At 33.2% G+C, this 18,794-nt stretch overlaps 1 protein-coding gene across 2 annotated transcripts in view; it reads left to right on the top strand.

Moving 5' to 3' along the window:
• Positions 1-18,524, top strand: part of LOC128236124 (nephrin-like) — a 70,173-nt gene extending 51,649 nt beyond the window's left edge. Inside the window, exons 6-15 of one of the 2 annotated variants that reach the window (XM_052950987.1) lie at positions 309-590; positions 1,053-1,361; positions 1,580-1,888; positions 4,072-4,224; positions 4,410-4,526; positions 6,480-6,519; positions 9,787-9,827; positions 10,059-10,205; positions 15,212-15,309; positions 16,866-18,524. In XM_052950987.1, the coding sequence (XP_052806947.1) occupies positions 309-590; positions 1,053-1,361; positions 1,580-1,888; positions 4,072-4,224; positions 4,410-4,526; positions 6,480-6,519; positions 9,787-9,827; positions 10,059-10,205; positions 15,212-15,309; positions 16,866-17,060 (1,691 nt within the window). In that variant the 3' untranslated portion in view covers positions 17,061-18,524. Of the gene's footprint in view, positions 1-308; positions 591-1,052; positions 1,362-1,579; positions 1,889-3,918; positions 4,225-4,409; positions 4,527-6,479; positions 6,520-9,786; positions 9,828-10,058; positions 10,206-15,211; positions 15,310-16,865 lie in introns of both variants that reach the window. The other variant, XM_052950986.1, reaches the window with a different exon arrangement.
• Positions 18,525-18,794: the final 270 nt, after the last annotated feature.

Raw genomic sequence — 18,794 nt, 5'->3', positions numbered from 1 at the left:
TAGAATACTGTGTTTTCTGCACCCATCTTTCAAATTAAAAGCGGTATCCTTCATAAGAACCATTGTTATTGACGTTAATTTATCATTTTTGATAAAGTTAAACAATTGTATTAATTGTGGTAAATCTAATATGGGAGTAAGAGTGCATCTTTAACTTTAAAATGTTTTTGTCAGCCTCGCAGTTGCATTATACCAAAAAGGTTTTGCAAATATTGAGTGAATATAAACAGTCACTATTTATATAAACCGATGAACCTTATTCCTTAAACATATAATCGTTAAGTAATAATGTCATGTTTATACACTAGATTCGCCACGGTTGCATCAACTGTCCCGGCTTAACGCCCTGGAAGGTGAAAACATAACTCTGAAATGTGAATACGAGCCAGGTAACCCTACAGAAACAACAGTCTTAATTGCTCGGTTAAATGACCGAATTACCTGGACCGATGGAACACATTTCATTCCATCGCTGAAGAGAACCGATGCTGGTATGTACAATTGCACAGTTCGTAACATCATGCAGCCAACAGGACAACTGAATGAAATCGTTGGAATGGATACAGGAATTTTTCAGGTTAACGTATGGTGTAAGTGTTTATATTATGAGCTAACACTAGAACGTGATTGAGGTACGATGCTGTGGAATGAAACAAAGTATCATTCGTCGTAGTCCGTCTGATATCACATACCTCAAACAAATTACGGCTCAAAACAGCCAAACATCTTTATCTTAAAAGTGTTAAGTTATATTAAATATATTAATTGCATTTGTGACACGCAACCTTGCTCCGAGTGATAATACATTTTGGAAATGCAAATTAAGAAATGTATAATTATAAAAATCAAGAATACAAACATATTTTTTTAAGTGTCTGTACATGTATTATTGTAAATAGTCTACCTTACTATTATTTGAGAAACAGAATGATACAACCAGTAATATCTTGCTTTTAAATTACATACCGAATGACAAGCAAGAATAACGAAGACATATTGTTTGTGCTATTTTGAAAAAAACGTTTATATGCATATGTGTTTGTGTTCTGCAGACAAAACTTCTGTGTCCAAGTTTGGTTTAACCAGTCATCCCGACGCGAATAATGTTACTGTTGATGAAAACGCAACTCTTAACTTCTTCTGTGAAGTTGACAGTAACCCAAACTCCACCATTGTATTTGGAAGATCGGACAGGCTACTGAACAACACTACTCTAAAAAAGAACGACGGGTTTCTTCATTTGGCATTTGATGTTCAACAAGCTGACTGTCTTGATACAGCAAGTTACTATTGTTTTGGGTATAACAACTACACAGAGATTGAGACGGCACCAAGGAAACAAATGGACGTGTATGTTCGATGTAAGAAACCAATACTTTACATGAAATGTTCATTATGATTATCATTGAAACAATAATAAGAGACATAAAATAGATCACACGTTAAAATTATGTCTTTGTAGGATTTAAGTATGTCTGAACTTATAAAGTATTATCAAAAAAAGTTTGATTTTTTTCTACGAACATGGCCGAAGGTGTTTGTTTTATTTAAGGCACATCAATAATGTTTGTTTTCCAAGGTTCACCAAGAGCATCAGGAGGTCAATGGGAAAGCAACATTACAGGGGCTGCTGGTGGCAATGCAACGTTTTCCTTTGATGTAGTGGCATATCCTGTTCCAAATAAAGACGGATATGTATGGCACAAATGGAATGGGACAACGTATTCTCAACTTTACAACAGTGACAAATACACCATCAACAATGCCGGTGTTTCTACAACATTCACCATCAATGCTATTGAGCAAGAAGATTTTTCAACCTATCTTCTAACGGTGTCCAATGGAATAATTCCAGACTTCAACGAATTATTCAACTTAAGATCTCAAGGTAGTTCAACTATGTTTAAATGAATGATAACTTAAAATAAAAATCATCCTCAAGCCAGTTCTTACCACATTCTTAGAAAGAGTTAAAGCTTAAGCTGAAAGAAAATCGTATTACTTCCTTCCTGTTATCTACATCTTTTCGTCGACTAGGCGTAACTTATTATACAAATATCTGAAATAGATGCATTATTTAACGTGCAACATTTTATATATCCTATGATATATTGAGAGCCTTATAAAGCTTAATGATATATTGTGTAAAAAACAAATTATTTTATTTTTTTATAAAAAATTGGTAAAAACTGCCATGTAAATACGCTTACTGTAATTAAGCCCGATGTTAATTATTTGATTCACAGACGTTATGAGTGAAAACACTGTTTAAACCGTGTTGTCAGGGACAACGTTCAATAACTAGCATGGGTATCAGTGTGATCCCATTGCTGGAAAACGCATGGTAAGCTTCAGTCTTTAAATCTTTTGTCGAATAATCGGAGGAACTTCGCACTGAAAAATCCCACGGATAACCAGGTTATTAGCACAGAAAGGAAACTATAACTGTATACAATGTTCATCTCTAAAAAACTAAATAACACATCATTTATCATATTCCACTTCTAAGATCTATACTTAAACAGAAGATTTTATCTGATTCTAAGTTATTATCTTATTCCACCATTTGTTACTTATTTATTTATGGGGGTATAAAGCCGGACAATAGAGCTTAGTTCCCCAGTACTCTGGATCGAAACCCACTTGGCATTGCGCCAACAAGAGTGATTTAGCATACACGTATGGCGGTAAATATAAAAATAAAAAGTATATCTGAATAACGATCACTATTTTAAGCAATATCATAAAGTCTCACAATATCATTTGGGAGGTCTAAAAAGTGGATGGTGTACTTTATATTGACGATGATCCGGAATTTGGTATCACGGTAGTTGCAATGCACTAATTCTTGGTCAATATTGTTTGGATCTCCGGTTAATTTCATTAATATACAAAATGAAGTCGCCAAATGTTTATGTTTTTTGCCGTTTTGCTTCGGATTTTCCACATCGTGCAGTTACTGGCTGCCATTTTGTTATTGATTGGTTGAGCAAATGTTGATTTAAATTAAGGGGAAGCAACTACAGTACAATAAATTAACGAATTGAAATTTTCGCCAACGGATAATATTTCCTATATCGTTAACGAGTAGTTGACGGTGTGAAGAAACTATCCATCACTAGTTGAAACAATAACATGATTGCCGGGTATATTTTCAAGCATATCAATACAATATTTGCATGGTAGAATAAGGCATAAGGTGTGCTAATTGTAATAATACCACCCGGTTTAGATCAAAAAGTTTTGACTCGAACACCTGTCAAAAGGTTATTATCTTCATGGGAAAGTACCAGTATAAAAAATTCAGATATTCACAACGGACCGAACACAGTTATTTCGCGCCTTTTTTATCATAGAAGGCAATAATACTCCTCACTTTTTTTGAATTCAGGAAATTGTTGAAAAAAAATCGGATCATGAGCACGATACCCATACGTCGATACTGTCTACTACATTGCATATCTAACAATTACTATCTTAAATATCCTAATTATAGTAATTCATGGCAATTACAACCTTAAATGTATAAAGAACATGACATTTTGAAAACAATGATAAAAAATATATTAAATGAGGTACGTGTGCAAGTACATACATTTATTAATCGATATTAAAATAAAGCAACATTGACCTTGAATACTCTAGAACAAAGATCACATATCCTTTTGTTGAGATGTTAAGTGCACATAATGCATAACTCAGACATGAACATATTTTGAGTTAATTTCATTTGTTTTTTTACACCTCGCAGGCAAATGGGATTGATAAAATCAAAATGTCAACTTTACCCCTTAAAAATGTGCTCTTTTATGAATTTATCAATCGGCTTCCGCGAGTAGTTATATAATTGTCTGAATCTTAGTAAAACACAAGTCTATAGTCATACAGCCCCGTAGAAATAATGAGTTTATTTTACAGATGTCCCTCAGTGTCCAGCCGATGTTACAATTAGTGCAACGACCTCGTCTTCAGCTATTGTGGAGTGGAACAGTCAATTCAATGGTGGACTTCAGCAAACATTTGTTATTTTGTACAAAGCGATTGAAAGTTCAGATTACTTGGTTCTTACAGAAGATGAGCTCGAGAGACAGAAGACACATTACGAAGTAACAATAACGGGATTAAAAGACGGATCGACTTATGATGTCATTATGTTCTCAAGAAACGAAAAAGGAAATTGTAAACAAAATAATTCACTCCAATTCGACACAGAACTTCTTGTTGGTACGTATATAACTAATCAATACCAATCATCTCAATGAACATGTTGAATAATAAATTGCAGCGACCAAAGGTGAAGGTAGAAGTTAACTACATTATATTTTATCATTTACCTCAACTTGTTATAACCAATGAGGTCAATGGTTCGATTGAGTTACAAATTAGTCAAATTTAACATCTGTTTGCAGATGACCCGCCGCTATCAAATACAGCATTGATCGGAGGTTTGGCTGGTGGTATTTCTGCAGTTTGCGTTGCATTCTTCGTCGTCGTTGTTGTTCTCTTCTTACGGAAAAGAATGTCTTGTATGTACAACCATGTATTAAAATTTTATTTAAATTATTTGAAGTCACAAATCACAGCAAAAATTTTCATCTCAACCTTTTCAACCATTGCACCGGCTACTTCGGACAGACGAAGTCGCGTCTGTCAAACGTTAATACTGCAATAAAATAGAAAGAAACAATCAAAAACTAGCGATAACCTGACATTGATAATAAACACCACCACACAACACACAACAAATATCTATATAAGATATATGCTTGTCCTCGATACCGGAGTGACCGTTAATTTAATAAGAAATTTAATCTGTTAAACGTCCCTTCTTACATATAAAAATATTCAAAGCAACTACAAAATCAAGAATCACAAACAAGGCAGCGTTACCACAATAAAAACAACTTTAGTAATTATCATTTTAATACTATTTAAATTACTTTTACAACTCTACTTTATTTTTTGATTTACGACTTAATCTCATATGTCATACGTCCTTAGTTGCCATTTATTACAAAATATGAAACGCGTTTAGGAAAAAGTATTAAACGAGACATTGATGAACTTCATTAACCTTTCGTGCAATTATTTTTCTTATTTAATGCCCAACAATCTAAGATTATTTTTTCACACGGCACTTCGTCCCCAAAAATGATGTTTTTTTCATTCTTGGTAAGGAGTTTGATATTAAAATGATAGTATACAATGATGTTAAGGCTAAGTTGAATTACACTAGTGGAATATACGTAAATATGGTATGGTTGTATTACACGATATATATATATATATGTGATAAATTTATGTACAAAAAAGCTTGTCATTTTATCAAGCCGTTGGTGATTCTTATCAATTTTGATGCATGGTAACCAGTTTAATTTTCAAATTTGACAATTATCATTGATTATTATTATATTTTTTTCTAATTAAAATGATCGTATTTGTTCTAGTTCACTTTCTTATCATGTGATCTTTGTTTAGAATTTATGTATATGTGTTTATATTATATACCAGCCACGATACACAGTAGAGTTATTTGCACCTATACTAATTTGATGAGTATGATACTTGGCCATCATAATAACTAGTATGTCACCCGATGTCCCTGTAAATGTTAACAATATCTACTCATTTTCTAACAACTAGAAGGCGTTTTGTCAATTGCCAGTCGAAATAAAACAACGAAAGAAAGGCAAATCACAAAAGACATCATCTTGAAATGCGTCTGACAAAAGCTGAGTGAATAGAATTCATAAAAAACAGCAGAATAAATACACATTCAGTATATTTTTTTTTAAAGAAATTAAAGTTTGCTGTGTTATTTAATTAAAAAAATACAGTTGAATTCTATCTCTTGCTTTAAATGTATTATTCAAGAAAGAAACAGAAAAAATATACAGTCAGGCAGTTCTTTAAATCTGTTTTAATATCAGTCTTTAAGCGAAAATCACGTCTAAAATGCCTTTTGAAAAAAAAGAATTTGGGTTGGGTCATTTTGATAAAATAATTAATTTTGTGCGTATAAACACATATTGTTTATAAATGCCAGCTCTAATTTTCATTTTTCTTTACTTTTTGAATTGCCTCTTACGTTTAAGATCCCCTTCCACTAGCTACGAATTGCTTAAAACAATTGATTGTTTCATGAGAGCAGAATTAATGACACGAAAGCAATACTAATCATAGTTTTTCGTTACCATTTATTCCTTCAAACAAATGCCTTATGAGATGTTTCATTGTATTGAATTGTTGCTAAATGCAGTATTTCAACAATTAACCAAAATATGAAAGGACTGAACCAATGTACAGCTTTCATAAATGAGTTGCTTTGGAAATTCTGTTGTTTTTATTTCATATAACAAGAAAAACGTATTAGTGCACATAGATATGCTGAACCTTGGATTTTGTCAACATCCTTTATCACACGTCCCGAAATACTGATTAATACGTGGCTATTCCTTAAAAGTACATATTTTTTTCAGATAAAAAAGGTGAATCTCGCCAGGCACTTACCAAGGGCCAGTAAGTATATAAGTTTCGGTAAAAACATACAAGCTAATAATTAGATAAATTCTCTGTTACGAGACAAAGCGATGCACCTAGTGGCTAATAAAGGACAAATACATAAGTTACAATGTATCATGGACAGCACTTGCGTCAAACTATCTTTATTGATACATGTTTGGATTACCTCCTTAGAACGCTCAGCGAAACAGGAGTTTATTTTGGGTCGGAAACACCAACAAATCTTTGTCATGATTGAAAGGAATTTTAATTTCCTAAGCCTCAAAGAAAAGACACACTGGTAATTTCAATCAGTTATTGTTATACTTGACCAACTATTTGTTTTGCATTTATTATCACTGATATGGATTACGGCGTTGCCTCCACGAGCTAGTAACGTTTATTAATTAAACATTGACGTACTCATAACAATGCACTGTCTGGTATGTTTGTTTCAAAATTGGTTTTAAAAACATATCTGAGACAACCGAAGTCTACTAGTGGATGATTTAATGGAACACAATAGCTAAGTACTTTCTCCCAGGGAAATCGATGACAACAAATCTCAAACTGTTGTGGAAAAAAGCCATCAATGCGTACTGTAAGAGAAGTAAATGTCATTAATGGTAGACCGTAAGGGAACGTTTCTTGGCAATCACTGAGAGAGAAAGGACGTGCCATTTTAATGTAAGTAAATGTTTGTAAAGCACCAATTTAAGGTTGAGGAAATGTTAATAATGTGTAACAATAACAAAAGCGAATACCACTAGCGTACAACTCGAAATGAAACGACGGCCACTAACCTACCACTATAAGGAAAACAAATGAATTAACATGCCACTATAAGGGAAGCAAATCACTTACCTACCACTATAGGGAAGGCAAAGACAACTAACATACCACTCGAAGTGAAGCGAAGACACCCAACCTACCACTATAAGGAGCACGAAGATCACTAACAACCACTTTAAGGAACGCAAGTACAACTAATGTGCCACTTTAAGGAAAGCGAAGAATAATGACGTATCAATCTAAGGGAAGAAAATGCCACTAACCGAACCTCTTTAAGGGAAGCGAAGGTCACCATTATGACACGCTTAAGGAAGTGTGAGGAAGGAAAAGGCTACTTACACGCCACTTCAAAGGAATATAAAGCCATAGCACATCACAGAAAAGTAAAGGCCACTAATGTATTGCAGTAAGTAGAGAAGGGACCACTAACGTAATATTGTTAAGGAAGCAAAGACCACTTACAGGTGGGAAACAGAGACTACGCACAACCGAAGGGAAGCAAAGGCGAGAGTGTGGTATTCTGTTGTATGGAGAATCCGGAGAAAACCCCGCTTTGTGAAAGCCTACTATACTCGCATGTGCCTAGGCGTGGAATCGAACCCGTGTTGCATTTTTGAGAAGCGAATGAGCTAAGGCTAAAAAATAATGATTTGGTTATGGTAACATCCTTTTTAAAAACAGGTTGGGTATGTTGCCATTTTATAAAGCTTTATGTCAGAACGCTTTTGTCATTGGAGAATTGTATTGAAGTAATCTTCTGTAATAAGCTTTAAAGGTTTTATTCTACATATTTAGACGCACACGTTAAATATATAAGAAATATTATGAAACATTACAAACCAATGAGGGTCAAATGACCTTATATGGCATTTCTTAAGACCGGCCAATCAGCCACCGAAAGTGTACATGGGCCGAGGCGTTAGCGGAGGTACATTTACCTTCGGGGGCTAACTGGCGGATCTTATAATGCCATATGGCACGAATTGCTGTGTTAATATTTTTTATATTATACAGAACATTTTATATTACAATCCAATATTTTTAAAGCACTTAAGATGTATTTTATTGAACAAAGCTAATAATGTTTACTTGCGACAAATTTAAGCAGTTGTGAAAATAGCAAGCCACCCTTACAATATGACGTCAGCGTTCCATAATACATTTTTGGCAAGGTCCGGACCTGCCAAGATATGATATGGACCGCTTTCATCAAAATACAGTAGTTTGCGGTCCGATCGACTTTTTATATACAAAGAAGGGCCAGACACACACACACACACACACACACACACACACACACACACACACACACACGCACGCAAGCACACACACACACACGCACGCACGCACGCACGCACGCACGCACGCACGCACGCACGCACGCACGCACGCACGCACGCACGCACGCACGCACGCACGCACGCACACACACACACACACATATATATATATATATAGCTTTGGCCTCAACAAACACATTTGTTATATCAGGTTTTGTCCGAAAAGTGATCACCAAAATAAAAATAAATATATATGATACAAACTATAAGTATATATTATGGGCAATTGATCAGAAATGCACGTATGCACTGACTGACTTGTGCAATGCAAATTTATTAAATACAGGTCAAATGATGAAGTTTAACGTGTCATCCTAATACTTGTATTAAGTCAATAAATAGTTGCATAATTTGTATATGCTTTTTCTATCACACAGTGTATTCACGTTTCTAAATCCGTTTGACAGTGACCAGTGCAAGGCTAATGTTTATCAAAGAAAAGTTAAACACTTTTTTAACAGTGACCGTGGTTTATACTTGGGCATTCACCACGTCATGGTCCCGCGTCGTCATGATGCTAATTTTTCACATTCATTTTGCTTTTATAACAATGTATATACAATACCAGATGCAGTGTATTAATTGTGATTCTCGAAAATGTTTGTTCAAATAGACAAACATACTCTTTTTTGGACATGTCTTTCATATGTTTTGTTTCGAACGCTGTAAAAATGGCGACAAAGTATGTTTATGTTGTTGAGATTTAGGTTATGAATATTTGTTATAGTTTATACTATACTAAGTATCAACATTTCACTTAATACTTTAACCACTTCAGAAGAGGTTCGTGTTTAATTAACTGTTTTTCCCTCTAAAGGACGTGTAATTATCATAATTTGTTCATACCATTTTCTCGGTAAGTGACAATGTCGTATTATCGAGTATTTCCATATCGACATTCATAGGGTAGTTGACATTCAGAATATGCCAGTAATTTCGGACTTGCACGCGCCTGATCAGATCTTGTTCCGACAAACTGAACAAAATGTGTTGTTGTCTGTCATTTTGGCATTTGAAAGTAGTAGTCCCCATTTATACTTTTCACATGTGTACCGTAGGACTTTTTTAAGTTTATAAACAATATAAAGTTTGCAAAAACACAAGCAAATTTTACAAATATATACGATCATACTCATATGAATTCATTCTTCAGAAAACTGCGGACTTTAAATGCTGTCGAAGAAGATGCAGATGGTTTGTATTCTTTTGAAAAGAACATTCATTCTTTAAATCATGATTCTATCAGGTTCTTTTTAACTTGACTTATGAACATGACGGTATTGGAGTATGCATATGAGTACTACAATATCAATTTAACATTCTGATTATTTCATAATTCCTTTTATTATATAATTGTTTTTATGAATAACATATTTTTATATCTTCTTCTTCTTATTATTATTTTTATTTTCAATGTTTATTCAGATCTCCCTGATGAGGTTGAAAATCCAATGTATGAAAGCTCACAACCTGCAGCAATGAAGCAGGACTCTCCTGATGTCCTTTATGCGTTGCCCAAGAAGAAGGATGGCGATATATACGCTGTAGTAGACAAAGCAAACAAACGACCAAGTACGTATTTACTGGCTTAAATATGTTTATTGAATTTAAAAGCAACGTTTATCAATATTTATACATCTGTTTGGAAGCAGGATCAAAGACTGTCTCGTTGTAAACATAACTGTTAAAGCACTATGTCCAGTTTCCGCTGATGTACAACCATTTTGATTAAATTTGACCCACATGTACATGTTTGTAAGTCAATGCAAAGATAGGGAACTAGGGCACTTGGTTGATACTTAAACAAGTGGAAATATAATGACACGAGGCTTTAGCACTTCTTTAAGAGATAAATATTTTACCATAGACACATTGTTCGGGTAAAGATAAAATGAAAATAAAAACTCACAAGTTAAAATTCACATGCGTAGGGAATATAAGTAATAGTTATTGCACCCAATATCCGAGATATTTCAATAAAGAAGTACTGATGCAGTAACTGTAATGTATCATATTGCCAAACCTACCATACAATAAGTAGCGTACTTCGTTTCGTCCATACTATCGTTGCGACATCATCTGTTTGTATGGTATCGTCAGTCATGATAAAGAACTAAAACGGCTAAATAAATGACGTTAACTATGCCATTCAATTTGATCTCAACACACACCTCAGCTATGCGCTATATACACGCTTAAAAGTACACCTTTCACCAAAACAACCGATGTTTTCGTTTCTTTCGATTGGAATATGAATCAAATTTATTTTTATTATGTTATGAACATATAACTTCTAGTATTTTTGTTTAAACCGATTGAAACTCAAGTTCAGTTCGAAATCAATTCAATGCAGAATGAAATTTCCCTTGACTATATTTATTGAAAAGTTTGAGATGAATTCAACAGACAGTTGTGCTAATCTGGAAGACAATGAAACTTAACCAATATGTCATCTGTACAATAACCAATAACAGCGGGATGATAAACTTAAAACCGATTTTCTTCCTGCAGGGATCACACTCCTTAACATGAAAATGAAATAGGCATTAAAAAGTTAAAACTTATCAACATATAACGCTACGTATACATTTTTTTCCATTTGCTTTCTGTTATTTTATCAGTGAAATAACAGTTCACTTTTTTAAAAGTTACGCCCGTTCTCGCTTTAAAATCAAACGCCAAGGCGCACTGGGACACAGTAGCAACGACTACACTTTCGAGATGACTTTTGGATCTCATACAATTTGACACATTATTCTAATCAACTGTAACAAGCTGACATATTATATGCTTTTTAGCCATATATTAAAGAGAACAATAGTTTATTCCAGTGTTAGATCGCAATTATGTTTACCTCCTGATCATAAAAAGTAAATAGTTGTTTGAACTCGCTACATGAATTATATTGCAATCTTACACTGAAACAAACAAATTTCATCTGCTTTCCGCCTGTTTAAAGGTATTTATCAGTGAATTAAATGATAGTCAACTGTTAAGATAGTCCACTCGCAAGTTTCCTGGGACACAATATCGAGAGTGTCATTTCCGTAATGACAAAACGATTAAAAACAATTGGCTTGCTTTTCTGATCAACCACAATACACAGTCGTTGTAAATCCTTCTTACTTATGTTATAAAGAAGAAGTATTAAAAAAATTGTAACCTGGCCGTGTTAATCCAGCGGTATGACTAGTGTCCGAATGGTTTGAAAGTTTGACATGTAATGGAGATTGTTTTTGTGTAATTCCTGAGACAAGGCAGCTTTTTGAAAGGTATACCATAACTATTCTTAGTATTACAGAGTATTGCGATGATTGACAAACACGTGTTAAGTTTCAGAACAGAAATGTTTTCATCGAACAAGATGAAGCGAAACGCTATGTACTGTGTTTATAGGTTCATTGTAGGGCGTCAATATATATATATACATATATATATATATATATATATATATATATATATATATATATATATATATACGAGGAACTGGATTTTGAGATTAAAAGTGTTCAAACTGTACTGGGTGAGTACCTGATTCGGAACACTTTCGGCACTATTTTTGAAATATTTTTAGTTAGACTTGCACCACAACTACAATATTTTCCATCAGCATACTAGGATTCAAGACCAATAGGTTGATATAAATGGCATGTTTTAAGATACTACCAATCTGCATGAAAAGTACTTTATTAACCGCACAATTAAGGACTGCCATTTTCGTCCTCGGAGTACCTAAATATGGAACAGTTTTAATTCGTTATTTATTTTTATGTATGCTTTTAAAATTATTACTCCATGATTTCATTAAGTAAGTTACCAGCTAGTTTTTTTGTCTTTTTTGTCATTAAAATTGGATGATTTTAGTAAAATACAGGCTGTACCAGTATGCTGTGATTATGGCAAGCATGAAGTCTTTCCCCCGAATGCCATGTACTGACATTTGAACATGAAAAACTTTAAATGTTAGCAGTATTTGAAACACTTACCGGAGAATCGTGTACTTTGGAATTTGTATCTAAGACAAACGTCTTTATTGATTAAAATCAGAAATAAACTGATCTCAATCTGGAAAACACTTTTATTATGGGTGTTCCATATTTAGGTACTGTTCCGATTTAGGTACTTATCCAGTAAGGAAGTAAGCCAGTTTGCTTGTGACTTTAAACTTAACTCTCTTATAAAGGACACAAGGAAACATAACATAATTTTTTAATTCTTAAGCATGACCCGATATGACGTTTTTGTTAAGTAGGTCTCAATGCAAGGAAGGAAATCAAAGCAGGACCATATATTTCCCCATAAACATTCAAGTCCCAAAACAAAGGGTGTACTAATGTAAGCAATTCAATCGTTGTGTTTACCTTTAAAGGATGACATGTCTTTCTTTTTCTGGAACAATTGTTAGCCGGGAAGTACAATTATATTATTTATATAATCAGAGATCTCAAGAGCTCGTTTCCGATACTCCTTTATTCTATTTGACTAACTTTACAATGATCAATGGTGTTTCTAGTTTAAGTTTATAATGACCAAATAAATCTTAATTTTATTGATTGAAGTTAGGGTGAATTCAGCCGGCATTACGACCAAACAAACTTTATGTTTTTACATTGCACACAACTATATTATTGAGTCCTCAAATACAACAAATTTGTTTTCCCTCGTAGCCATTGAAGAGGTTATCGAATCGCGTTAGTTTTTACCTTAAAAAACTAACAGCCTAACGCATGGTCACTCACAATCTAGAAGATGCCCATGTGCACCTTAGGTGGGGAGCAGTAAGTACAACGTCTTCGGTGTAGTCGTCTAGAAATAATAGTGCGTTCCTCTTATCAGAAGTTCCGGTGATTGACCCTGGTCCCCTGGTCGCTCTTTCGGTTTCTAGCTTTTGTTGATCTTATAACGGAAAGCTTAATTTCATCTACAATAGAATGCTATTTCAAATGAAGAAAAGAGCACTGCCTTAAAAATGTGTAGTGAATGTTATTCGCTCCGGCAAAGTTCGAGAAATTCAAAAACAAGTTGAGATATCGAAGGCATCATTGTGCAAGCACTTTTACCTTGGCCATAACACTAAACAATATTTCGAGATATTCATAGCGATTAATTATAATAATAATCATTCATAAATCTCCCCCATTTATACTTGTTATGCATCTGTGTGAAGTTTGATATAGGCATTGTTTAAATTTTAAGACCATTGGTAAATTTAAAATGATTACCCCAACAACCGAAAGTCACATATAGTCTGATACAATTTGAATAAAACAATTGCAATAAAACACTCCTTTTGCAAATAAAACAATTGAAAGTACGGTGCGGATGTAAGATGAACATCTGGTCAAATACATGACAAATGTTTGAAATTGTTTGAATTGGTGGTTATATTTCTAGCCTATTGAAATATCTTAACTGTACTTGCGTTTCAAAAAGTGCAATACCATAGAGAATGCATGAAACGGAAAGGTATATAAGAATGATTAGCTAGTTATAACAATACTGGTCTAAAGATTATTTATGAAAAGTTCGATTGAGCTTATATTCACTAATATTATCATTTAATCCTGATATAATTGTTTTAAATTGCACAGTATATAATTCAACAATACAAACACTATTTTTGGTAAAATTTCTTGGTTTGGTCTGGCAAAATTATGTTTTTCAGATAGAGTGATATGAGTCTCATGTCAGAGCACACAGGTTTTAGTAAAGTCCGGAATTATATAAATATTTACGGTGATTGAAATTTTTAAGATAATTTTAGATTTGTCTCCCTTGATGATGTGAAATGTGCAAACCGGGATATGCTTTTCAGGGATCAGTTATTTAATTGTAATTATAAACTAATGTATTGCGTTTTAAGAGTACTGTTATCAACGTTAATATTTTTTCAAAGATGTTTTAGAATACGTTAGGAAAAAGTGAAACTGCTTATATAGCGTAATGCTATGTAATGTTAAATAAATAAGGAAGAAAAAAGTATCCAGTTTTTATGTAGCCCTAGCATTTTAAATTATACTTGTATCCCGAGTTTCGGCGTTCAACCAAGTACACAAATAATATATACAAAACATATGACATAATTAACCATCTACGTTGGCGGCGAAACCTTTGACATACTCTCAGCCTTTTTACCCCAAGACTGTTAAGATATAATTTGATATTTGATATTGCTAAAATCTTGTCATCAGTTTGGATATTCAAAGACAACAACTTATATTTGATATTTATGATGGAGTCTGTCAACGGCCCACATAGCTTCAGGTCATACATGTTCCGTCAAAGACAAAGTCTTAAGAGGTTATCATGATCAACCTTCCTATCAAGTTTTTAGACCACCTTAGGCTCAATCTTTCTCTAGTAATCTGATAACTTTTAGTTTTCAATAGTTGAGTCTTGGTAAATCCACCAAAATGGTTCAATAAATCAACATTGTAAGATGAAATAGATACACGAGTTTGGTTCCGTAATAATTGTCATATTATGATTGAAAAGTGTAGAATACTGCCAAATAATATGTTAATTGCTATATGGTTTACATTCAAAATGTGTCTTTTTATGTTTTTTAATTATTCCAGCTAAATCCCAAGGCACCAAGAAGCAAAAAAATGATGCACACGACAATGCCGGGTTCGATATTTACGAAAATAATCAATCTCCTCAACATCCAGCCAAGGTATTTTTAATATTCACTGTACGTATCTCCCTTTAAAGGAATACAGTGTTATTCAAATAACTCCTACTACTCTGACCAACACTTAACAAAATACAAACTAGTTAGGCGATAACGATTCCATCCCGAAGCGTTCATTCTGTCTATGTAATATGTTCGGATTGAATTTTTTTACAGCTTTAACAGTATGTTCGTGTACAAAAATAAATAATTAATTTTGCATTATACATTATATTAATAAGTAACCGTTTAAACACATTATATATATGATTAATGGACTTTATAATATTACTTAAGTTTTCCGTTACCCAATGCAGTAAATGATTTGTCAAATTTCTTTTAAGAGATCCGATAAAAGCGTCCAGTTTTACTGGACTGTTAAATAAATATATGTGTTTATAGCAACAATCATTAATAGAATGACATTTACAAAGTTCGAAGACAAAGTAGAATCAATTATTGAGATAAAATGCCTAATTGACAGTTTACCAGTGCACCGATCTTCAGTAAACAACTTTTCCATTTGGTCACCTTACACTATTCCGAAATAAGAATAAACGGAAATTCATGTTTTTTTATGTAATCAACACTGCATGTATGTGTACTGACTACGTCACATATTGTTGCAGTTTCATGGTGGTATTGTTAACGTCATGATCAAATTCCTAATATGGAGGGGAAAAATGAAAAGCTTATTTAATTCAAGACAAAGTTTTGCAATTGTTTTAGGTTTTGTTTTGAAAGTCTATGTAATTAAAGTATCATATCTTTTGAGAAGTTAGCAGATTCGAGTTTTAAACACTGCAGGCATTCTATAAGAAGTTATGTAATTGTATCATAAATTCGTATTTTAGAATCATGTTTAGCTTCAATATTGATGTTCGTTTATTTATCATCTATTTGAATCAAAGGCGCGGTAATTTATAAGATAAGTTATTTGACTGAAATTTGAAACCGCGTTCGTTCAACAAGCTCCAGTGTTTCGGTATGACGAAATGTGTTTCATATAAAAAGAGATACCTCAAGTTAATGAATATAGAATCTTTATAGAATTAAGAGCAACTATTTCTATGTCTCACAGTCATCTTTTTGCATAGTACATGTCATTTATGGTCACATTCAAATAAGCATTCAAATTGGATTAACATAGATTGTGTTTATCGAATTATATTAAAAATATATGATTATTTTGCTTATGTTGAATAATTATTTATGATATGTATGTAACTATTGATTTTTTAAAAGTTTATATGCATTATAAACCAATCTAGACAACGCACACAGACGGTATTTTACTATAATTCGACTTCCCTTCGAATTGATTGTTTTGAATGTGTATCTGTTAACACTGCTGAATTAAAATATCAAAAGCAATCGCAACATATTATTTCAACAATGTTTATGATACTAAACAAGGATATACACAGTCATTTCCAGCGCTATATGCATTGCAGTACCCGATTGATGTTGTTATATAACACATGTTCTATACAGACACGTTGGTGATGGTTATTTTAATTCGAAAATAAGCTTTACCTTTATTTTACTTTCTTTTTCAGAAAAACGTCAATCATGACGGTCTTGTCTATGCTGATATCGTATTCGCTAATCCTCCGAAAGGTCAAAAGAGATTGGTTATCCATGGAATTGACGACATGACTGTGTATGCTGATGTTGATCTGAATAAGAAGGTTGATCCTTTTCCTCATAGCGACGAAGAAGATGGTGGTAAAAAAGAACCCAATAAAAAATAAAAGCACTGTACTACTACGACGCTTATATACGATATACTTTATAATAATATTTTACTTTTCTTTTGTATATTATATTATTGATGAAGTACTTGAATGTTTGTTTTGAAATACGTATACGACACTAAAACAATGCCATATACTGTTAACAGCTCTATAGTGTCTTTTCGTGGTGTACTATCCAGTAATGGAGTGGCAATTAGCTTTTCGGTAGCCTTTTAAAGGCCTCAACAATGACAAAATAAGAATATTCAATTATTTATGTGCCAGATCCTAATGGTACAGATTTGGCCAAACACTTTGGTATACAGTCGAAACTTGTTGGCTCTATATCGTTTGGCTAGATTTACTCGTTGGCTCGAAGTGGATGTAAAGAACCGAATTTTATTTACTACATGTAATTATTCTCGCTTGGCCCATTTTTTGCAAGGCTCGAAGTATCTTGGCCGGTCCCTGGGATGTCGAGCCAACAGGTCTCGACTGTATAACATTTTTGTTTGACAAATCAACTTTGATGACAGCAAGTCTCCTGAATAATACCGTACTGAAAAGTGTGCATATTACTGATTATGTTTTTACTACATATGTTAATGGTACTTTTGGGAAATTATTCACACAAGTATGTACAACGACAAACAAGAACATTTACAATTGTACATACATTATATATATATCCTCTGTTAAATATTCAAATAAGTTTGTTCTTTAACGGACATGTACATGTTTGCTATTAATGTGTTGATGTCGAGATTATTATAATACATAGACTACTAAACATGGTGTTGAACCCACTTGCCGCTTTTTTCACATGTCTATTATATACTAACCAAAAGATGGTATTGATTGAACATCTCAGTTTTCTTAACACTATACCTATACAGCTTATATTGTTTGGAGACAAATCTTACACCTTTAGTATCATAAAGCATTTCTTCCATCAAGTACAAACATTTATCGCCAACATCAAACATTCTCACCGTCTCTAACTCGGCTTATTTACTTCTCCTTTCCTTCAATCTCTATTTCCGTTTTAGTCCTTCACTCCTGTTATGTCTTCCGCACTTCACAATGTCAAACTTTGTATTTTATGCAAACAGAAATACATGTTTATTAAAATATTTTAGCGTCTCGGCTACGCCATCCGCTGTAACAATATCAATGTTTGTTCATTCTATCCTAGTGTACTATTGTGAATAATGAATCAAATATGACAACATGTCAACTCTGGTATTTCACACCACATGTCAACTATTCTAATGATATATTGAAGAGAGACTTAGATAAAGCATTTATGCTTAATTCTCAATCCTGTAAATGAGTAACTAAATTTCTAGAAGAACTAATTCTTGATATTTCCTACTTACACATATAGATATTAACTATCATGACTTCTTTGTGATTATCTGTCTTCTTGCTATTATGTGTGTTTTTCAACGTATTATATTACCAGAATAAAGCTAAACCAGACCCTTGTTGTTAATAGTTATTCAAACATAAAATGCTTTTTGTCGATTTTTAATTACTTCTTTAACGATTTGCGAGCGAAAGCAGTTCAATATTTGGAGGTAAATACATAGCGGAGATGTTGGTCGCATGTTAACGGACGGTTTCAGTTTGATAGGCTAAAATATGCTTATCAAATAAAAGGTTGAACTTGTGCAACCCTTCCAAAGTGAGAGTTACACAGGTTGAAAACAAATTTTCATAGAACAAAAATGAAAGTAAACTACATTTCTC

This window comes from Mya arenaria, chromosome 5 (genome assembly GCF_026914265.1).
Source record: "Mya arenaria isolate MELC-2E11 chromosome 5, ASM2691426v1".
In the NCBI taxonomy this organism is placed as follows: Eukaryota; Metazoa; Mollusca; class Bivalvia; order Myida; family Myidae; genus Mya; species Mya arenaria.
The sequence above is the reverse complement of the archived record's forward strand: the minus strand, read 5'-3'. Positions and strand labels throughout refer to the sequence as shown.